This window comes from Hemicordylus capensis, chromosome 3 (genome assembly GCF_027244095.1).
Source record: "Hemicordylus capensis ecotype Gifberg chromosome 3, rHemCap1.1.pri, whole genome shotgun sequence".
In the NCBI taxonomy this organism is placed as follows: Eukaryota; Metazoa; Chordata; class Lepidosauria; order Squamata; family Cordylidae; genus Hemicordylus; species Hemicordylus capensis.
In genome coordinates this window covers 266,273,276-266,296,761 of record NC_069659.1, presented here as the reverse complement: position 1 = coordinate 266,296,761, position 23,486 = coordinate 266,273,276, and the positions used below count along the sequence as shown (strand labels likewise).

The 23,486-nt window shown below is 43.3% G+C and overlaps 1 protein-coding gene across 2 annotated transcripts in view; it reads left to right on the top strand.

Annotated features, from left to right (window-relative positions):
- Positions 1-23,170, top strand: part of SEC23IP (SEC23 interacting protein) — a 55,659-nt gene extending 32,489 nt beyond the window's left edge. The window contains exons 12-19 of one of the 2 annotated variants that reach the window (XM_053306156.1): positions 754-849; positions 3,503-3,718; positions 4,298-4,453; positions 5,589-5,691; positions 6,296-6,487; positions 9,856-10,015; positions 18,032-18,142; positions 21,094-23,170. In XM_053306156.1, coding sequence (XP_053162131.1) covers positions 754-849; positions 3,503-3,718; positions 4,298-4,453; positions 5,589-5,691; positions 6,296-6,487; positions 9,856-10,015; positions 18,032-18,113 — 1,005 coding nt within the window. In that variant the 3' untranslated portion in view covers positions 18,114-18,142; positions 21,094-23,170. Of the gene's footprint in view, positions 1-753; positions 850-3,502; positions 3,719-4,297; positions 4,454-5,588; positions 5,692-6,295; positions 6,488-9,852; positions 10,016-18,031; positions 18,143-21,093 lie in introns of both variants that reach the window. The other variant, XM_053306155.1, reaches the window with a different exon arrangement.
- The last annotated feature ends 316 nt before the right edge of the window (positions 23,171-23,486 follow it).

The window sequence follows — 23,486 nt, the reverse complement described above, 5'->3', positions numbered from 1 at the left end:
ACAGGTTGCTTACCTGTAGCTTATGATCTGGAGATGATCAATTGTCACATGAGACCCACCCATACCTCCCCGCTGCAGCATTTTAAGGACAAGGCTGACTTACCTGTTTGGTTACTTGATTGGACAAGTTGAGGATTGTTTGAACATCAGGCAGATCTGCAAGAAACTGAATCAAAAATAGCGCCCAAATGCCAAGAAAATGAAAGCGCTGAGCACGTGCACGGCAGGGAGGGGCGCAAGAGAGGAGTGAAGTAATCCATCCAGAAGGTCCCTGTGCAGGTGTAGTAACCCATTTCTCATGACTGACAATAGTGCACACCAGATCATAAGTTACAGGTAAGCAACCTGTTTTTTCCACAGACTTTCCTGTGCTTTCAGAAGGTTTTAATTTGTCCTTTCCCAGTTTGTTTTTCCACATTGATATTCTCATGTGTTGCTCTTTTTCTGTCTTCATTCCCTTGTCCCTTCTGTTAATAGCAATCCCTAACAAAAGGTTAGGAATAGGATCTCCTACATTCAGAAGAGGTTAGCCTTGCACCAGGCAAATAGTCACAGACAATGTTCCCCTTCTCATTGGGTCTTATTGCTGGGAACAAAGTTGTACTTTTGTGTTTCTCAAACCTTTGTTACCCCAAAAAGCTAGGATTATAAAGAAATTGTTGTCTGTATTTTTTTAAAGGAGATATGTACATCACAGCTATTCCTTGTTATTTCTGTTAGTTTAAAATGTGCTTTATATTGTTTTCTTTAAAGCTGATGTGTACAATTGATGACCTGAAAGAAATGGGAATACCTCTTGGGCCACGAAAGAAGATTGCAAACTTTGTGAAAGACAGAGCAGCCAAACAGGTAGGGGATGGTTGCTTTGTAGCTCAGAGACTTTTTCTGTTTTCTGGCAACAATATTTCAATACCCAAAAGAAACTCAAATTATTTAGGCTTGGTAGTGCCTGTGTAGTTAAGGTGAGATGTAAACACCCCACCATCAGAAGTCTCAAACATTCTATTAGTCATAAAATTGAAACCATGTGTTCAATTTACTTGGAATCTGGCACAGAGCAACTAGGTGACAAGCTCCATTCCCTGTCCAGTTCTGGTGCAGATATATTGAAGTGACCAAGATTCAGTAGTTTGAAAATGGACCCCAAAGAAGCTGATTTCCATATGTAAGCAACTTGTATTCAACCAAGGGTAAAACAGTTTTTCTTCTTAGCTTTTTAAAATGTATCCAAAGATTCAGGTCTATACATGCTTTTGTTATGAGGAGGGCAGGGGAGAATCCTTGAATGAATTAGCCTTTGAAGTCCCCATTCTAATTTAGTTGTGGCACACATCAAGCGTCAAATGATTTGATTGACTCTTCCCAACAGCACTATTTTCCTTCAGTAAAGATGGCTGTCATATCACTTACGTTGAGTTGTGCAGACCAACTGAGCCTCTGTAACCAGTTGAAAGCAGAGACTGCTGGTTTACTAAGCCTCTTCTGTGTCTGCACCAGCTGCCTAACAATCAGTCCTTTGTAAGTTTAATTTGGAGGAAGTCCTATTGTTAATAAGGGGAGGATAATAATGGAAAATCCCTTAAAAATGGACAGAATGATAGAAAAGCCATTTTAAAATGGAGTGTGTGTTTTGGGAGTATCCTTGAAACATGGAAGGAGGATCATGCAAATATTCCTTTTTAAAAACGAGGTGGAAGGGATAGGATAATAGAACAATCTGTGGAAAAAACATGGAGTGGAATTAAGAAAAGCATTACCCACTCTGTACTTGTGGAATTATCCACAGCATCCCACAGAAGATAAGATCTTTTAGCATACTGTCCTTTTTGAAAAATGCCAGGAAATTTGGCTTAAAATTTCCTTACTTTTTAAAGCATGTGAAAATTGCAACCCCCTTAACTCCTAATCTTAAACTGAAGTGTCTTTTCTACAAAATAGGCATGATGCACTTCTTGGGTTTTATCCTAACCCTGGCACACAGGGAAGGAAGTTCCTGCAAGGGAACTTGCCTACACCCTCCTCCTCCTCACAGCAGACCCTTGAGGCTTGGGAACTCTCCTGAACAAGATGAGATGCAGCACAGGGGAGGGGACTGCTAGGGTGGAGGGGATCAGTGATAGAACGATTGTATGCCAGCCCATGCTATTATATCTAGTTTTCAGCTCTGAATATAAACTTATAAGCATCCCAGCCATCTGAAATTAAAATGAAACTGTTCAGTGTCTTCCCTGTCAGACCTTAACTTTAATTAAGTGGCCCTAGGAGTTTAGTTGGCAAAATGGGACGTGAAAGTGGCACTGTCAGAACTTATTATGGCTGCCACTGAGTTCTTTCTTATCCTACTTATAGCTTGCAGCTAATAAGAAAGTGTTATTTGAAGTAGAGAAGAAAATCATCTGAGCAATATAGATTGGCATGTTGCATCCTCCAAATCTTAAAATGTGTACAATGCAAAGGAAACCAGGTTGATTGAAGAAAACATTCTTCTGTGAAATAAAAGTTAACTAGAAGGTCCCAGGTACAATACCTGCTGTTCCTGGGTAGACCTGGAAAAGATCTCTGGCAAAACTGATCTAGATAGACCAATGAATTGATTCTTTATTGGGCAACTTGATAAACTAATAAACTGAAGCCCAGTCCAGACAAGATAGAGAAGTAAGCGGTCTAGTTGAATTGGAGTTATGGGATTAAGATTCAACCTCTTCTAGATGGATTGCACTTGCCTTTAGCTGGAAGCACTATTACATCTGGCCTTGCAGATGGATATGCATCTGATATCTTTGGTCCAAAATGTCTTCCACCAACTTTGGTTGGTACTCCAACTGTATTGCTTTCTGGGAAAGCAGTGACCTTGCTACAGTTATCTATAATGTCCAGGTTAGTTTACTGTAATGTCTTGTGTGCAAGGCTGTTTTGAAGTCCATTCAGAAACTTCAGTTGGTCTAGAACAGGCACACTGCTTACTGGGATATTATCAAGTAGATCACATTGCACTAGTGTTTACAAGCAGATGTGTGAACAGCAAGGACAGGACTAGTAACCAGATTGTGAGATTTGCTCTCCAGTGATCTCTGTCAGGCACCTTCTTAGTTTTCTAGTTGGTTTCTAAAATAAGTTAATGTTTGCCCAAGCTTTTAGTGGAATCTGACTCATTCGATTTGGTTTTTTTATGCAGTTGTATGCACTCTTTAATTTTAATTCTCTCATGTTGTTGAGTACAGTACCATCTCCTTGCCATTTGCTACCAATCCATGATGAAGTGTTTAAAAAGTGCTTTTAAGGTAGTCTCAAAAGATGTAATTTTCATCACAGGTTGGCAGCAGTGGCCGGTAGAACTACATGACAACAAAGTACTCCTTTGGATGGAGAGGGGACCACCAAAAAGAACTTGTTTTAAATGCAGTATTTTTCCACCTGGAAACACCCATCAATTGAATGGGATATTGGAGGCGTTGACAACTTTGACTCTCTTTCTGAGGTTTTAAAATCATTGTTTCAACAGGAACAGAGAAGAGTAATGTTGGAGAAAAAGGCTGCAATGGATGCCTCCATACAGAATCGGGAAGAAGCTGCTCGGACAGCAAAGAAGGTGGCTAGTTTTGCTGTATCTTCAGAAACTGGCAAGCTTCAGGATCCATCCAAGCGAAGACTTCCAGTTGGAGCTTCTGTTTCATCTGCACAAATAGACTATGAATATTTTGAAGTGGGTACTGGGCAGGTAAGTTGGTTTTTAATTAAACAATTTCATTCCTAACTAATAGAGCTGCCTATTTTTGGCACGAAGAGCTATCTCCATTGTTGGTGTCATTGGAGCCAGCGTGGTGTAGTGGTTAGAGTGCTGGACTAGGACCGGGGAGACCCAAGTTCAAATTCCCATTCAGCCATGATACTTGCTGGGTGATACTTGCTGGGCCAGTCTCTCAGCCTAACCTACTTCACAGGGTTGTTGTGAGGAGAAACCTAAGTATGTAGTACACCGCTCTGGGCTCCTTGGAGGAAGAGCGGGATATAAAATGTAAATAATAATGATTCTGATGTCACACTAAGAGATGTCAGAGATGTGTTACTGACCCAGAGAATAGGGTAAAGCACATGACGCACTACAGTTGCTGAGATACAAGTGGGTAACATTGCAAGCGTGTGCGCTGTGGTGCATTGTGAACCAGATCGCTGAGTATCATTGTCTTTAATAAAATGCTGCTGTTCTTGGACTTGTTACTATCAGATATATCAATGGATTTGTGACTGATGCACATGAGAGCTATTGGTTATCTTTTGATTATTTTCTGCCTTCTAGGTTTCTGTGGTATACTGCACACTTGACTTTGAGCCGGAGATTTTCTTTGCTCTGGGTTCTCCAATTGGTGTATTTCTTACTGTAAGAGGAGTGGAAAAAATTGATGAGAACTACAGACTTCCTACCTGCAAAGGATTTTTCAACATTTATCACCCGGTTAGTGAGAAGTATAGTATTTTAGTCATTGTCAGTGAAGGGACTATAAGACTGACTACCCATTTAACTCCTAATTGCTTCTTTTAAAAGCTCAGGGAATAAGAGTTCTTAGACTGAAACTGATCTCTGGTACTGATATTTTTAGGTACTACTGCAGAGCACACATGTTTCTAGGTATAATCATCCAACTCCCTGGGACTTAAGTGTGTTGGAACTGTACACTGGATCATGGTTATTTTATTGTTAAAACGAGTTAAGTATTTGTTTACGGAATTAACATATTGGTTTGTCTTGTATCTGCTTCCTATCTGTTGTGGTGTATGAGGGAGTAGGGAGATTGAGTTGTTCGGTTTTCAGATCTGTTAAGTCGTATTTATCATATTTGTCTTCCTGATCTGGCTATAATTCCTTCTTGCAAAACCAAAGCCATATGTCAGTTGTATTGTTTTAACAGAATCTGAAGAAAGGCCTTATTTCTGTTATCTTTACAACACCTTTGTCTTCCAGTATTTCATGAAGGTCTTGTGTGCACCCAAAAATATTTGCAAGCAAGGGCTACCCCTTTATCCATCCTCGATGAAGTTCTTTGGGCATTGCCCAAATATTGAAGGGAGTGAGGTTTCCTCCAATTTGTGTAATGCTCCCTGAGTACATCGAACCTTTGTATGTGTCTCTGAGCTAGTGGATCAGGTTTATTTTCCATAGCACTCTGAGTAGTGAATGTTAAGCACTATTTTCTACCTGATTACGCATCTGCTAATGTTCAGACACACACATATGCCATGGTGTGCTGACAGAGTTGTACACAAGCATCTGAGTTTTTGTACAACATCATGTGACTTTTGAATATTACTTAGCAAATCACAGAGCTTGGATATGCACAGTCATATGTTTGATTTTGAATGGCACACACATACCACCTCATTCCTCCATGCTGTTTCACAGCTTTTTGCAAGCCACTTCAGTTTCAGAACTGTCTGGCCATGTAGCATGAGTTGCTGATGTTTGAGAAACAAAAGCTTGAAGCTCCTTTTAACGCATTAACCTAAGAACTGCAATTATTTGCATATTGACTGCAAGTATTTGAAATTTCAGTTTACAATTACTGCATTTCTCCCCCCTTTTTTGTTTCCAGCTTGATCCAGTGGCATATAGGTTAGAACCTATGATTATTCCTGACTTTGACATAAAACCAGTTCTCATTCCACATCACAAAGGCAGAAAAAGACTTCATCTTGGTAAACAAAGTATACTCAAATATTTTCTGATCTCAGAAATAGCATGTAGATCTGACCACCAAAGCAGAAACTGTTTTAGAGTGAGAACTCAGATGTGAAAATCCTTTATAACACAATTAATACTATTTCACTGATAATTTTGGAAGAAAACATATTGCGTAAGGAAACCCCCCCCCCATTACCTTACCCCCACCCCTTTTCTTGTGGGGTGGAGGGGGTTGACGCCTTCAGTATCAGAGACCAGGTGGTGGTGTCCTGTGGGTAGGTAGTGGGTAGGTAGTAATGTGTGTGCATGCGTACTGAAAAAGAGGTTTCTCATGACTACTCATAGGAAAGTTATCGCTTTTAATCCTTGTATGAACTGATCCTCTGATTTGATAACATCAAGTTGATGTTAGGACTTAAAACAATGCTTGAAGCTCATTGTCCTGAAGGTGGCAGAATAGCTCATTCCTTAGTCAAAATGCTATAATCTGTATGTGTTTATAAATACTTTCTAAATCTAACTCAACAAATAAATGGATGCTTTTTGAATAATATTTATTTGTATTTAATATTTTTTTGTTGAAGGTTCTCAATTGTTGAGGAATGTTTCTCTTTTTAGAATTGAAAGATTCTCTCTCTCGTATGGGATCAGACCTGAAACAGGGTTTTATCAGCTCTCTGAAAAATGCTTGGCAAACGTTGAATGAATTTGCACGTGCTCATACCTCTTCCACTCAGCTCCAAGCAGAATTGGAAAAGGTAGCTAATCAGATTAAAGAAGAAGAGGAAAAAGAAAAAGATGAGGCAGAAGGTTAGTTGGTACATGGGTTCTTATTCTCTTCAGTAATTGTCACTGGAGCATGTTGTTGTTGTTGTACATTTTATATCCCACTCTTCCTCCAAGGAGCTCAAAGCGGTGTACTACATACTTAAGTTTCTCCTCACAACAACCTTATGAAGTAGGTTAGGCTGAGAGAGAAGTGACTGGCCCAGAGTCACCCAGCAAGTCTCATGGCTGAATAGAGATTTGCTCGGGTCTCCCCAGTCCTAGTCCAGCACTCTAACCACTCACCACGCTGGCTCTCTATTGCTTTGCCTAATTGTTAAGTATGACTCCTTTAGATTCTCATCTATGGAAAACCTAACCACAGCCTAGATGTCTCCTGCAAAATGCATAGTATTCTATTATTTTAATTATTTTGAACTCTTAACACTTTACCTGAAGAAAGGTTCTGTATAACTTAGTTCACGCTTCCAGTATTGCAAACTTTTCCCGTCAGATATTGCCTTGCTAGTTCTAGAAGTTTCATGTAATGCTTGGGTATCCCTTTGAAGTGAGTGGTCATTGTCCCTGACTGGGATGCAATCCCCTCTATAGATCTTAATTTCCTTGGAGGCAAGGGAATTTACTTGCTTCAGTCTGCTTGCAACTCTTGTATCTGTTGCTTTTCTTGTGTGAAACTTCTTGCTATCAAAATCTATGCCAAAATGATTCACTAGGTCCAGAGACCTTTACTGGGCATACCCAATGGGAACTTTCCTCTTTGAACAGTGAATTCCGTTGAGCCTTACCACAAACTGCTCTTGAAGTTCCCCACAGTTTCAAAAGTGGCTTTTCAAGTGGTATGACGGAGGGACTGCATTTTAAGAAACACTTGCACCTTGGCCCTTGGGTGTGTAGAACGTCCTGTAGTTTTTTTAGGGATTTTTTGAGGAAAAAGACATCCAATGGGGATGTCTCCTAAATTTCATAGAGCAGGAGATCCCAACCTGTGGTACTTGCTATGTTGCTGAAATACAACTAAATAAATTGTAGCTGAGGATGCTGGGAGTTGTAGTTTAATAACATCTGAAGTACCCCAGATTGGGAATCTCAACCTTTTAGCATTTTTAGTAGTATTAATCCATTAAGCAGCCCACCATTAGGTAGTGTTGGGTTTTGGTTTTTTAAAAAAATCCTATGTGAAGTTGTGAAAACCTGTCTAAAGATTCACACTTTCCTGGCAAAGCAAAAATGCTTCCTGTTGATTGAGGTGATTATGACATCAGCGCTGCTTGGCCTTTCTGTTCAGGGCAGGCCAGAAGCCTCAATCAGTGCTGTCCATGACTTGTTTTGCATGAATTCCTTAAAGTAACTGAAAAAGGATGTGTGAAAGGAACTTCAAGAGGCTTGCCATTTGTAGCATGTTTGCTGGCTATGAAGCTTACATAGGAGTAGAGATCTGGGGAGTTAGTGACCACAAGGTTGGTTTTGGAGTTGGTTCTATAATTAAAAAATGACTTCTCTCCCCAAAACATTGCCTTCTCACGTGGCGTGCCAGTATAGGGGGGAACTATTGTTGATTTTTCTTTGTCGCAATAAAATCTGCCATCATTCAGGGAATAAGAAATTTCTTGGAAAATAAAGGGCAACCATTATTACACTGGAACGATTTAATGCCTGTCTCTGAAGAAGGAAACGGACTCAATTACATAGGCCTTGGCCAAGAGTGGCTCCATGGGGGCATCAAGCGGGGGCTGTGAGCCACATATTAGATTTCTGAAATAGGAATGGAGGGGCAGGTGATGGTGGGGCAAATTACAAATAAACTAACAGTTGCAAGCTGCATGTGACAATGGCAAGATCTGTATGGCTAAACTCATATTTACCCTAATATCTTTTAGAGTCGCATCTCTAAATATAACTGATATTCCATATTTCTACATATTTTTCCTTTAAGCACTTCTCTCCAGAGTTATTACTGATTTTCTCTTCTGAGTGGTAATTTTTTATAGTTGAAACCTTACTTTGTTGTATCATGCCTGGAGCTCTCTAACAGCTGACTGACAGGCAGAAATTCATTGGGTGTAGCTTCTCTGAGCATTTGGAGTTGGGGACTTCACCAGTTGAATTTCTGGCTGTCATTCAGCTGAAGTACAGGCCAAATATCAACAGGTGCTGTTTCCATCATCATATGGTAGGTAAAGTTGTACCTTTTTGATGTCTGCCTGTCATGCAACTGTTAAAAGTTCTGGGCCCTCTCAAAATCGAGGAAATCAGCAGCCCCTTCTGCTTATGAGGTACAAAGCTGGAGGATTGCAAAAGCCAGAAAAGAGCTCTGAGGCCTAGCAGTTCTGAGGTAAAATAAAGAGCCACTGTCAAATAGATACAGCAACACTACCACTGTTAAGCAGTTGAGGCCGACATGATATAGGGGAATAGGCCCAGTCTACCTCAGAGAACAGAGTTAAATCATTCAAGTGTAATAATAGTTTGTCCTTACTTTCAAGATATTTTATCAGTCCTGCCAGAAATTATTTTCAGCTGTTAGAGTGAAATACAAAAAGAGCAAGAAACAGGCACTCCCCACCCCCAACTCTAAGTACAGTTGGGAGCAGAAAAAAATCAAATAAAAATACAATATTACATGCTAATTTAGTTGTGCTTACATTGAAATGGTCCTTACACAAACATGTAGTATGGATTTCTCACTGAACAATGTTTCTCTTCTTACTGCATTCACCCAAGCTTTCCTTCGTTTCTGCTCTTTAGGAACATGTACAAATGGAGGGTCCGTCCCCCCCGCCAGTTTGTTGTGCTCCTGCACAGTGGTACTATATATCACTTTTGGATTTTTCAAAATCATGGTGGTATTAAGTCAGATTTTTGCAGGAAACTCCCCTCTCCATACTTGGAATGACCAGGCCTCATAGAATAAGAGCAGCGATAATGTCACTGCATCGGCAAAGCCAACGTGGGCTGCCTGTTTTGTGGGGCATGTTCAAATAGATATTCCAAGCCTTGATTTTAGCTGCACATGATCAGTCTTCAGCAAACAAAATAAAACACGAGGTAACTTTTAATCACTTATTGGTGAGATCTGAACAATATATAGATATATTTAGGAAACATTCCCATTGCATTATTTGAGATATAATGAAACCCTAAACAAAAAATGTGTTGAGGTTTTGTTCTTAAATATTTCCAAACTCTGAAGTCCATAACTTACACTTCCAGGATTTTACTATTGTCTATATTTAGAAAAGAAACCCACCTATTTAATGATCCAGACTAAAAAAGAAAAGTTATTGAAATATTGTTCTAATAGGTTTAATGTAGAAAGCAGGAAAGGCAGAATCGTGAATTGATGAGATTTTCAACCTCTGATGTACTTTCATCATCTCTTTCTTGTGTAGCAGAAAAGATAGCTGAAAGCCCAGATATTTCAAAAGATGAAGACTTGGCTATAAAAGTTGGCTTGCTAAATGGAGGTCGCCGTATTGATTATGTTCTGCAAGAAAAGCCAATAGAGAGTTTTAATGAATACCTGTTCGCTCTACAGAGTCACTTATGCTATTGGTAAGAATTGTTTGTTGTAATATGACACACAGCAGTGCAGCTTTCCTTTCCTTACTTGTTTATATTTTAGCTTTTGTTTATTTGCGATCCCCTTGATTTCAATCAAAATGCCAACAGAAGTTGTGCTTTCTGGGTTTTTCCACCTCAGTGGAAAAAATAGGACAAGGGGGCATATAAGAGTCTTTGTATGTGGTCCTGATTTTGTAGTCCAGATTCTGTTTCCATTTTGACACTGAGAACTGTTGTTTTTAATTTTAAAGTTACTAGCAGTCATTATTGTAAGGCTTGTACAGTATAGGACATTGTTCCTCTGCCGTACTTAAGACCAAGGGATCCTTGGCATTGGCAACCCCAAAAATTAAATGTGAAGTGGTAATTCCTGTAGGCCAAGCAGGCCATCAGACAGGCAAATTCTTGGTGGTGCAGCAACTGCTTGTAATCATTCATAGTATTGGACAGCATAAGGCAGCATGATTTGGTTATAATGGGAGTAGTTTGTTTTGATTTTTGTTAGAATTTGATTGCAAGCTTTGGTGCATACCAGTAAATAAAATGCTTTCCTCTGCTGGGTGGCTTTCCTGAGAACAAAAAAATTAGGTTGTTGGTGGTATGGGGTGTGTGTGGGAGAGATTTTTTTTAACTGTACCTTTATTGAAACAGGAGATGAAAATACTTCCTATTGACAAGATCATAAATTAAAATGCTGGAAGCAACTTTCCAACCCACACCTGTAATTTAAAAGTTTTGCTTCCAATAAATATTTGTCCAACTTGTGAGGGTTGTCTGTTTGTATGTGTGTTACACCGATGGGATCAAGGCACCAGTCAGTTCTACTTGGTTTATGCTGAAGGATAACTGTATATGATTCTCCACAAGATGGCAGTCAAGGTTTTGTTTTTTTTTTTTTTAAATTCTATTGGGTAATTATGAAATTGATAGGGTTCTTTCAAAAATACTTTCTAATCCAAATTGCATGATGGGGCAGATGAATATGAATAAGACAGATTTTTATATACCACTTTTCAACAAATGTTCCCAAAGCAGTTGACATAGATATAAGTAAATAAATAAAATGGCTCCCTGTCCCCAAAGGACACAGTCTAAAAAAGAAACATAAGAGACACCATCAACAGTCACTGGAGGGATGCTGTGCTGGGGTTTGATAGGGCCAGTTGCTCTCCCCCGAATAAAGAGAATCACCACTTTAAAAAGGTGCCTCTTTGCTCGGTTAGCAGGGTATTAAAATCAGATCCATAAAAGCTTATCTGAATAAAGATGAGCTCTTGTTCAGTGTTGGGGGGGGGAACCCCTCTTTTATCTATCTTTTATGCACACTTGTATAAGATACAAATAACTTGTATCTTTATTGTGCTTGTGCCAGTGAAATTTTAGACACAAATGTGCTAAGCTGGCATGATGTTTTGGAATGTTTGGTAACATTCAAACTGCTGAGTAAATGAATCTATGTGAAACAGAATGCTTATAGACCAGATTGTGTGAGGAATTGGAAAATTCCCAGTTTGACTGGGGTCACAGCCTTGCCCAGGTCTTGTGCATAGGAAGATCTGTGTGTGAGAGGCTGAGAACTGGAAAGCAGAGCAGGAAGAGTTATCACAAGACAGGAATCTTAAGAGGAAAGAAAGGTACATTGGTACTCACCGTGAAGGTGTCTTCTGGCTGGTGTAGAAGAGGTCACCCAACGTGGGATTACATCCCTCCACATGCTCCAGAAGGCAGGAAGTAGAAAAAACTGAAGACTCAACCCAGTGCATGTGGGCGTATACCTTCAGTACCTAAAACAGCTCAAGCTCCAGAAGAAATAACATAACCACAACATGAACAGGAAAATAGCATAACATAACCCAGGACAAGAAGAGGAAGAGGAGAACAGAGTAGCCCTCCCTCCCGGGTCAGAGATCCAGCCAAGGAAAAGAAACAAACCCCGGGTGGGCCTTGGGTGACCTCTTCTACACCAGCCAGAAGACACCTTCACGGTGAGTACCAATGTACCTTTCTCGGCTGGTGTAGGAGGTCACCCAACGTGGGAGATACCACAGCACCAACCACGGGAGGGAAACAGAGTCCCCAAACACTGGATCTACTGAGCCGGAAGGACCCTCTGAAGGACCCTCCGACCAAAGGCCACCCTTGCCGAGGCGTGCTCGTCCAACTTATAATGTCTTGAAAACGTGAATGGAGACGACCACGTAGCTGCCTTGCAGATCTCCTCCAGCGATGCCGCGGAGGACAGTGCCGCCGACGTGGCCGCTGATCTTGTCGAGTGGGCTGTAACCTGATCAGGAACTGGCAGGTCCTGCAACCTATACGACTCCACGATACAGGACTTCACCCATCTGGTGATGATTGCTGCTGAAACCTTCAGACCCAACTTGGCCGACTTGAATGCTACAAACAGGGCGTCAGATTTCCTAAATGATTCCGTCCTATGTAGGTAGACCTTTAGCGCCCGACGGACATCCAAACGGTGCCATTCCTTCTCAGCAGGGTGTCTAGGTTCTGGGCAGAATGAGGGAAGAAAGATGTCTGCAGCCCTATGGAAGATTGAGTTCACCTTGGGAGCGAAGGACGGATCGGGAATGAGTCGAACTGCATTCTTAGAGAAGACACACAGGCCACTCTTAACGGATAAGGCCTGCAGCTCTGAGACCCTTCTGGCCGATGTTATAGCCACTAGAAAGGCCACCTTCCATGAAAGTAGCTGAAGAGAGGTGGAACGCAGCGGCTCGAACGGGTGAAATTGAAGCCCTCGCAGCACCACATGCAAGTCCCAGGATGGGAAACGGTGACAGACTGGAGGCGATAAGTGTGCTGCCCCTCTCAAGAATTTCTGTAAAAGAGGGTGTTTAGCTTGGGAGGCACGCTGTCGTGGGAAAAGCATCTGGACCAAACACGCCGCTTGCCGCTTGAGGGTGTTAGGTTTTAGGCCCATGGAGAGACCATCCTGGAGGAAATCCAGTAGCTCCCACAACTTACAATTGTCAGGCTGCAGACCACGCCGAGCCGCCCAACGAAGAAAACTTCTCCAAGTTGACTGATAGATCCTATTGGTAGAATCCTTCCTGGAGGCGAGGATGGTCTCAATAACCTGCTCCGACAATCTTTCCCGGCCTAGGATAGCCCGCTCAGCTTCCACGCGGTCAGTTGCAACCATTCTGGTTCTGGGTGGAGAATTGGGCCTTGCTGTAGCAGGTCTGGACGACAAGGAAGTCTGAGGGGCCTTTCCACGGCCAGCGCCACGATTTCGGAGAACCAGGGTCTCCTGGGCCAGTAGGGCGCGATCAAAATCATGGAGGACTGGGACCCCCGAAGCTTCCTCAGGCACCGAGATAGTAAAGGAACTGGAGGAAAAGCGTACAGCAGCGAACGAGGCCACGGTGTCGACAGAGCGTCCACTGCTTCCACCCCCTCCGACGGGAAGCGTGTATAGAACCTCCGCAGCTTGGTGTTCTCCCTGGACGCAAAAAGGTCTACGCACGGGTTGCCTAGCCTCTCCGTCACCCACTGGAATACCGAGGGATGGAGGCCCCACTCCGCCGGCTGAATCGGCTGTCGACTGAGCCAATCCGCCCGTACATTGGAGGCCCCGCTCACATGATGTGCCAGGATAGATAACAAGTTCCGCTCTGCCCAATCCAGCAGGGTCACTGCCTGTAGATGGAGGGACCTCGACCTCGTCCCCCCTTGCCTGTTGATGTGTGCCTTGGTCGCGGTGTTGTCCGTGCGCACCAAAACGTTCCGACCCTGCACCAGCGGCCGGAAGGACCTTAGGGCCAGGAACACTGCCCGCAGCTCGAGCCAATTGATGCTGTGACGGGATTCCTCTCTGGACCACTGGCCCTGATTCGTTCCGGCAGTGCGCCCCCCAGCCCCACAGGCTGGCGTCTGTTGTGACTAGAATCCTTTCTGGTTCCAGAAACGGTCTCCCCTGGACGAGGTTTTTTCGAACTGTCCACCACTTGATCGCCTCCCTCAAATCCCTGGGTAGGAGAATCTTCTTGTCTCGCTGCAGCGCAATTCTGCTTTGATGGGGAAGAAGAGCCCACTGCAATCTGCGAAGGTGGAGCCTTGCCCAGGGAACCGAGTCCATGGCAGCTACCATGAGCCCGAGAAGTCTTGTTAACTCGAGGAGGCTGGCTTGGTCTTTCCTCAACACTCTGCTGGCCAGGGATGACAGGACCTCCAACCTGTCCTCTGGAAGGAACAGTCTGCAGACCGCAGTGTCCATGATGACTCCCAGATGACGAAGGCGCCGGGACGGTGTCAGGTGGCTTTTGGCCAGGTTCACCAGGAAGCCGTGCTGTCTCAGTAGAGAGAGTGTCCTGGACAAGGCAGAGCTCACGGCCTCGGCTGAGCTTGCTCGAATCAACAAGTTGTCTAAATAAAAATAAAGATGAATGCCCTCCATGCGAAGGATGGCTACTAGGGGGCTCAGGATCTTTGTGAAGACCCTGGGGGCCGATGAAAGTCCGAATGGCAGTGCTCGGTACTGAAAATGCCTTCCCTTGTAACAGAAACGCAGCAGAGGTCGACTGAGGGGGTGAATAGGTATATGGAGATAGGCATCCTGAAGTTCTATGGATACCAAGAAGTCGCCTGCCTGCAGAGCCTCTGAGATGGTGCGCAGAGTTTCCATCTTGAAGTGCTTCTTTATCACGAATTTGTTCACGGGGCGCAAGTTCAGTACCGCCCTTGCTGACCCGTCCTTCTTTGGCACAGTGAAGATTACAGAGTACATGCCCCGGCCCCTCTGGTCCAATGGCACCTCCTCTATGGCTCCTATTTCCATCAGATGTTGTATGGCTAGCAGGAGGCCCTTGTGCTTTGCGATGTTCTTTGATCTTGGGGTGAGGAGGAACCTGTTGCCAGGGCGACTGGAGAGTTCCACCCTGTAACCGTGCTTTACAATAGAAAGAACCCAATTGTCTGAAACGGACTCTTTCCAGATGTGCCAGAAGTCCAATAGTCGAGCCCCCACCCTGCCGGCCAGAGAGTCAGGAATGCTGCTTGGGGCCCCGGGACTGGGGGCTGAAGGATTGACGGTTCTGGGTATGAAACGATTGCCTGCCCTGATGACCCCTAGATCTATTCCACTGGGGCCGAAAAGGGCGGAAGGAGTCCCTCTGCCTGAATTGTGGTCTGAAGGATCTATAGGTTTGAGTATTCCTGCGAGGAAAAACCTTATCTTCCTTGCGCGTGACCGATGGCAATGCCTTACGCTTGTCCTGGGTCTCAATGAGCACCTCCTTGAGTGCTTCATCCCCAAAGAGCTTGCCTCCTGCATAAGGAACAGCTGCCAGGTTCGCCTTAGAGGTGTTGTCAACTTTCCAATATTTGAGCCAAATATTGCGCCTGGCTAGCACACCTGCGCCCAACGCTCGAGCCGAGAAGCGCACACTATCGAAAGTAGCATCTGCTGCCAGGGCAGCCGCTTTTTGAAGACGTATTAGTTTGCGGCGCATCTGAGATTCGTCTGCCGGCGGGTCATTAAGCAGCTCATCGATCCATAACACTGAAGCTCTCGACACCAATGAGGCTGTAGTGTCGGCCCTGATAGCCATAGCCAATAAATCATGGACCCTACGTAGGGCTGCTTCCGCTTTTTTGTCTGCAGGATCCTTAAAAGTGGAATCCCCATCCTTGGGGACCACCACCCCGCTAAGTAGGGCTCCAAAAGGGGCATCCGTAAGAGGTACTTTTAACAGCTTTAAGGTCTCGTCATCAAAGTCATATAACTTAGAAGCAGACGCTGGCGCACGCTTAGCAGAGGTGATGGCGGACCACTCCTCTTTAATAGTGGTAGTGAACCCTTCAGGCATCACTGCCTTAGACTGGAATGGCTTCGAATTGGGGAGAACAAGGGAGCCCTTGGATACAGGGGTCTCCTCCTCAGGTGCCACTGGCTTCAGACCCAAGGTAAGCAGGGATCGGTTAATGATAGCCTGGGCATCCTCTTTCAGAGAGAGTCTTTGGCTTTGCGCCCCCGGTCCCTGTTCCTCGGGAGTCTCGCCATCCTCCTCAGAGGACGTATCGGGAACCTGGTCCCCGCTCTCTACTCCAGCCATCTCCCCTTTGTGCTGCATAATGTCGGGAGACTCCTCCCCTGAATCCTCTGAAGAGCGGAGCTCCTGGGAACGAGCGAAAGAGGTCACCCTCCTGGTGCGCCTAAGTCGCTTCCTGACTGGGGACTCATCCTGGGAATCCGAAGGTGACGATGCCTCTGCCCGCCGCCTAGGCGCTCTGTCCCTGGACCGCCCCTTCAGCGCTGCTGCCAGCGAGCGCTGAACCGCCTCCTCGATCCAGCTCCTTAGGGCTGCAGGATCCATGGATCTCCCGGGGCTACCTGCTAGGTTGTCACCACCCGGTGGTTCAATGCCAGGGGAGCCCCTGCCTACAGATTGCAGGTCCGCCTCCCCGCTCCCCCGCGAGGGCCCCGGTCTCACCGGTAACTGCTGGGTAGGGCTGCCGCCATCATCCTGCTGCCTGTCGGGCTGCTCCGACTCTCCCCCGTGCTCCGATCGTTCAGGGCTGGGGGGCTGCCGCTGAGCGGACTGCCAGTCCTCCGCGGAACCGCCCGCCGACTCCCTCGCTGGGCGGCCGGCCTCTGGAGACAAGGGGGGCGGGGAGAGTAAGCACGCCTCCTCCAAAATGCGCCCGGCCAGCCGCATAGGCGAGGCTGCCCTCTGAGAGTGCGCTCTTGGCAAAGTTTCCCGCTCGGCGTGACTCTTCTTCTTCCTCTTCTGCCTTTTTTGTGGCGGGGACGCCGAGCGGAGGCGATCGTGCCTGGTGTTAGACCTGGCATCCACACCCTGGCCTTCGTACTGAGGGGAAAGCCGCTGTGGCCTGCTGGCGCCAGCAAGGCTCCCCCTAGTGGCCGACATGTTGAAAACGTCCCTTTCGGCTGTTCGGGCCTTTGGCGGGAAAGACCGTTTGCGGGCCTTTTGCTCCCTTAAAGCCAGGATTCCAAGGCCTCCCTTCGCGGCCATCGGACGGAGGCCGTCGGAAGGTGATAAGAACGAGGGAGACAGAGTAATAAGCAGCCGAAAGGAGATAAAGATGCAGCAAGAGAGAGAATAAAAGGTTTTTTTTGTTGTTTTTTTTTTTTTTTTTAAATAGGTAGAATTAGGCAATAGAGAATATAAGAAAAATATCTAGATCAGAACAGTAGACAAAGAATAGCAGAAAACAGCGGATAATAGGAAAATACACGAAGCGATCTGAGTGATAGAACCTCCTGGAGCGAAGGCAGGAAGTAGAACTGAAGGTATACGCCCACATGCACTGGGTTGAGTCTTCAGTTTTTTCTACTTCCTGCCTTCTGGAGCATGTGGAGGGATGTAATCCCACGTTGGGTGACCTCCTACACCAGCCGAGAAGACCCAGGAATGGACAGAGTAGGCAGAAGAATGAAATACAAATGAGAAACCTTGAGAAAACGAAGGTGGGTATAGAGGAAGAAGAGGGCAGAGTGCCCCGAGTGGGTTGGAGTACTGAACTGATGTGAGCGTTTGGCTAGAAGCTGTTTTCAGTGTGGCCTATGAGCCTGAACGTGAAACATATATTTGTGTTTTGGAGGGAGATATTTGAAAAGCAAAAAAAAAGGAAATAAAGCATCAAGGTGGCAAACTTGCTAGGAATGTGCACGGAGTCAATTCTGTGCACTCCTGTAAGAGCGGGGTGGGGGTTTCTTTAAGGGACAGGGAAGGGTTTCACCTACCTATCCCTCCCTCCCTCCCCTGCCGCTTTCCCCCATCCGCTCGCTTAAACCACGTGGGTGCAGGACTGCAGTGTCCCTGCTTGCAGCCACGTTCAGTGTCGCCCTGCGTCCCCACGCTCATGGCTGATGCGCATCCTTAAAAATTTCAGCTTGTAAGATTATTCAGCTAGTGTTTTGGTTGCTACACTGCCCTTGGAAAAAGGAGTGCAGGATAGAATACAGTATGCTTTGCTCAAAGTGAACAGTTATTTGGAAAAACAGCACATCTTTTTTTTCTGCAGGGAATCGGAAGACACTGCTTTGCTTCTTCTGAAAGAAATATATAGAACTATGAATGTCTATCCAGAACAGCCGCAACATTGATGTATAGATCATAGTGTCGTTCAGGATTTGTAAGTATGCCTCAATATAAGTGCATTACAAAGTTGTGTGTACTGTACTGCATACATAATTTTTTGTAGGGCAGGGAAATTCACCTGGGAAGAGGATGAAGGAAAAGTTTAAAATTAATTGGTGTTTCTCTTTGTCAGTAGTTCCCAGTGTTGTTGAAATGTGTTGGAACCCATTATTAATTTTTCATTTTAAAATGGTTTCCTGTGCATGCTTGGGTTGCTCTATGGTTTTGCTGCCTTCTCTTGTGACAGTTAGTGTAAGTAAAATCTACTTCCAGTTTAATATTTCCTTTTTCCACTTCTGGCATGTGAGCTCAGTGAGCGTGATACTTGAAACCACGCTTCCCCCTTGTTTTCTGTGATCATGGCTTGGAACATAAAGAATCAGACTGTAGCTTACAATGCAAATTCTAAATGGCTTTCAAGATGGAGGGAGTAGCAAGAATCAGAAATGTTTCAAGTTTCCAGTTTCCTGTGCTTCTTTTCAACAGCTGAATTGGAATGTTCCCATATTCTCCCTGTGGTATAATGCATAAGCCCAGAGACAAAAGTTTGGGCTGGTGTGCAAATTTGACAAATAAATAAATAAATAAGCAAGCAAGCACGCTCAGGGCTGTAGAGAGGTAACCCAGGGTCCAGGGCAAAACATAGTTTTAGGGACCCTCAACTTTGTGGGGCCCTTGGGATGCTTGCCTATCTTGCACCTCACACCCCTGCATAAACTGTACTTCAACTGAAGTAGCTCCTGAAGTCATTGTCAAAGTAGTTTCAAGCTTTATGCAGATAGGAAATCCTTGTTATAAAAAGTTACAATATCTTATGTGCTTGGAATTGTGAAAAAGCTTCCAGTTTGATATAGCAGCATGACTCTTCTTAAGTGACTATGAGAGCACAATCAAGTTAAATGAATCTGTTCAAATAAGTGAACTTGTCCCAGTGCAATGGGCAAAAGTGATTTTGTGACCTCTTTCAGTGTCCTGGAAGTATCTTGGCACATATGCTATTAAGAGAGTAGATTCTCTTGAATGCACCCCCCCACCCCCGCCATTAAAAAAACCTTCTATCTGGCCTCACAAGAAAAAGCACCTACATGTATACATAATTTTGCAGTTTGAATTCTGAAACATTGTCCTTGTGGGGGTGGGTGGGGTAGCCAAGTATTTTGGCTAATTTAACAGCAGACTGCTATGTTCAGTCATAGTAGCATTATTTAGCCAGAGAAATATATACATTCAGTTGCATTTGTATGTGCTTCTAAAAGATTTGAGCTTGTACCAGGCATTTGTTTTGTATTGCTTAATGAGGTGCCCCTGCCAGTTTCTCTAAATGCACTGTGGGATCAGTGTATGAAATATTAAGCACCATTTGCTTTAATATCTTAGTATTTTCTCCTTGCATGAATCACCTGTTGCAGGCCAAGTAAACAAACAAAACACAGCTCTAGAAATTATTCCAATTACTCCTGGGGCTCAATGAAATATACACTTTGGCTCCTACCATGCTGCTTTATGACACTCATGCTTTGCTTGTTAAGCAAAGCTACATTGTAAAATACATAGACAAATGTCTGTAATCTTAAGCATTACAGGGCTTCTAACCTAAATGTAAACTGCCAAATGAGTTCGATGTGCAGACAACGACTAGAGGAGAAGACCTGTACTGTGGCTTGCTCCAGTGTGAAGAGAACTTGTAGATAATAGCATAGCTGCTCTGAAAGATATTCAGCATGTTGGGGAGCAACAGGGAGCTACCCCGTCGTGCTGCTTCAGTTATGATAGTGCTGTTTCAGTCATAATTCTGTTGGGGGGGAATTAAAAAGTGCTTATTCTTGCATAATAGGAATATCTCAATAGGAAGAGTATTTAATAGGAACTCAATAGGAACTGTATTTAATCTGCTTTTTCTGAAATGTCCCTTCTGATTGACTTGACAGTATCTTTTAAATAATGCAGTAGATTGAAACTCAAACTGTGCTCTTGTCCATGGAGCAGGCCCAGTGCCTGTGGAGACTCAACTGTAGTCATGCTTTCACGGGGTGCTAGGCTCTTGGCATAAATCTAATTGTTATACAAACACACCTATAACAAATAACAAACCTTGTAGTTACCAAAGGAAAGAATGAGACTTATGCTGGTTACTCTACTGGTGTGAAGAGAAAGAGCACCCTTTCCTTTTCTTTTAAACAAAGCAGAGGAATTAATCTGGCTTTAAATTTCTGGGCTTGTTTTAGGAGGAGCAAAGAATATCTGTGAAGTTCGCTTTGAAGTTCGCATGTCAGCATTGCTCATTGGGATATGTGGGATATATGTGCAGACTTCATTGGCACAGTGTATCTTACAGTCACCAGTATATTTTCTTTGGCACTCTTTTGTTTCTTGCCTCTCATAAGCAAATAAAGAGAGTAACTCTTTTGTATGTATTTAATCTGCATTCCACCCCCTATGAAATGTGAGCTTTTGTAATATATAACTGTGATTGAAAGCACTTATCTGTGAGGCCACACCATCAATGATAAACTGTGTAGTGGGGTTGCATATAATTGTTCACACAAATACAGAGATGATGTCCCTCTCTCATCTCCATCAGCATTAGTTTGGGCAGACAAATACTTAATGAGTGTGGAGGCATTCCTCTTTGCCTTGCTGACCTCACTTGAGCTGCATCTGGCTGACAAGGGCTTAAGCAGCGGAGGCCAAATTTAATGGAATAGCAAATGATGAGGTCTCGTTTATTTATTTTCATTTCATTTATTTATTCAATTTATACTGCTCTTCCCAAAGTAGCTCAGCATGTTTTACATTAAAATAAAAAACACATAATAAAACAATTAAAATCAGAAAACATTTAAAACCAGATTAAAATTAAAACTATATATCATTTAACAGTTGTGCAAACTACAAAATGAACTAAGTGTGCTCTTGCTTAAACATCTCTCTTCTCTCTTTGTACAGCATTTCTAACCTTCCTTCAGGCCTGCCAACAACCTTTTTGAGGAGGCAGCACCAATTCCCTGGTCACAGATGACAGAAATGGTTTTGGTCTACAGATTCTATACTGCCTTTTTTGTTTGATTTTTTAAAATTAAACCCAGATTGACCTGGGTGGGAGGGGGTGGAGAGAAAATCAAGTTTGTTCTTTAGGGCGTGCATACCTTTTTACCAGTCTTCAATCATTTATGGAATATTTGCCAACTGTAAGCGACCCTTCAAGAAATACATGGCATACAAATTAATCTTTCTAATCTGTTTTGGTCAGTTGATTTATCAGACTTGTGTTTTCTATCAGGGCTGTATATTTTTGTTCTGTGTTTTTTTTTAAAAATACATATTGTTGGTTAATGGCAATAACAACCTTTATTTAATTTAAAAAGTCCATTTTGCTCCATTCTCTAAAAATGTGAATTTTAGCTTCAAAACTACTTTAGTACAAATTTTACATCAAACCATTTGTATTTGCTGAAATAAGCAATTGGAGTCAGTTTCTTACAAGAAGTAAGCCTGATAATAAGATTTTATAAAGGCTTCCTAAGTCTGTGTGTGAGAGAGAACTTTCTTGATACTACATGAGTTTCTATTCTCAGGATATAGAGAGTTGCTTTCACTGGTTCAACACTCCTGCATCTTACTCAGTATGTGTCTGCCCCAGGAATAGAGAAGGATCTGCAAAAGTAAATAATCTTCGTTTGGCAGTGGTGTTCAAGTGGCTGAGATGCACGAGTCTACATACAAGGACTGGAGTTGCAGAAGTCAAATGTATTTGTGGCCCTGCAACTGAATAGGAGAATGGTGAGGATCAGGTTCCGAAGGAGCCTTGACCTTGCCAAGAACACTTCACATGTTGTCCTAATGAAATATGTAATAGTTAAACAAAGATACTGCTGCTTCTAACCTCCTCCCCCGCCCCACTGTATATTCAGTTTTTCAACTAATGATAATGTGACAGTTTATATTTTGCTGCTGTTATACATAGCAAATTCTTATGGAGCCAGTAGCCTTTTTTTCCTTAAAGTATATGATTCTTTTGGTTATGTACCCACATTATTTTTAATATAGGCAGTTGTTGAAGTGTTGGTCTCTGAGATGGAGGTATTAAATTGGTGAAGTGATGCTGTAACTCTAGTTGGATCAGCTTCTACTAACTTGTGCCGGTCTGCAGCTTAAAGCTTGCATATTCTTAGATCGAGATATTGGTTCATTGCAGTACACTGGCTCACATACTGAGCAACGCTAGCAGAAAGCAGAATCTGTGCAACCAGTACCACTTCACAAAAAGCCCTTGCCAAGTGTTGAAGGATCCTCGGCAATGCCATGAGCTGCTGCATGAGCAGCTGCCGGGGAGGGTTAAGAGCCTGGAAGCCTGACAGAGCAACGCCAGTGGTGGAGGTTTTTCCACCTGCCTTTCCTCCCCTTGCAGCCACCTGTGCTGCAGCCTTTAGTGTTGACAAGAGTTGCTTTTGGCTGGGGACTTCCAAGGGAGGAGGTCATAGTTACAAAGACAGTTCTGTGGAACATCACTCTGATATGTGAGCCATTTATCTTTAGCTATTTTATCTCTCTTCATAGATACTATATTGTGGCTGATATTAAAAGATGCTGTGATACCTTTGGGCTTTTCCAGAAAGTTTTTATGCTTCTTTCAGCAGTGATTCTCGCTTTATCTCAAAAAGCAACAGTATGTTCTCAGCATTGTGTTTTTCTCATTCTGAATATTTGGTGCTCCGCTCATCATGATGAAATTTCCCTTCAGTCATTTGTTAAACCAGAACAAATTCTGTCAGAGGAATGGAGGATGAAGCAGCTTCTTGTCAGATGGCATAACAAGTGGGAAAGCCCTTCAATAAATCCTAGATTAAAGTTGTCTCCGAACAGGTTTCAGAACTATACATTTGGTATTCAGATTGCATTCTCAGTCATTCTGAATAAAATACCAAAGAATAAAATATGTGGAAATGTTTTTCAAAAATCGAGAACAGTATTGAGTGCGTGCTGAAGTAAAAGCAGACCAAATAAAATGTGTTTAACAAGGAAACTCTGGGTGGTGTTTGTTTATCATACCACTTTAAAGGGAAAACCTGTTGGAAATTTGCTTTTCTTTTCTCTTGTTTAGTATTATTTAAAACTTTGGAAGGAAATAGCTGTTGAAAACTGTTTTTAATTGGTTTCAAAGAACTTGGATTTTTTTTTTTAATTATTTTCACCAACTGTACTGATCTACATGGATAGAAAAATAATTTTAATCAGTTTTTTGAATTAGCAATAGCACTAGCACTAGCAATAGCACTTACATTTATATACTGCTCTATAGCCGGAGCTCTCTAAGCAGTTTACAATGATTTAGCATATTG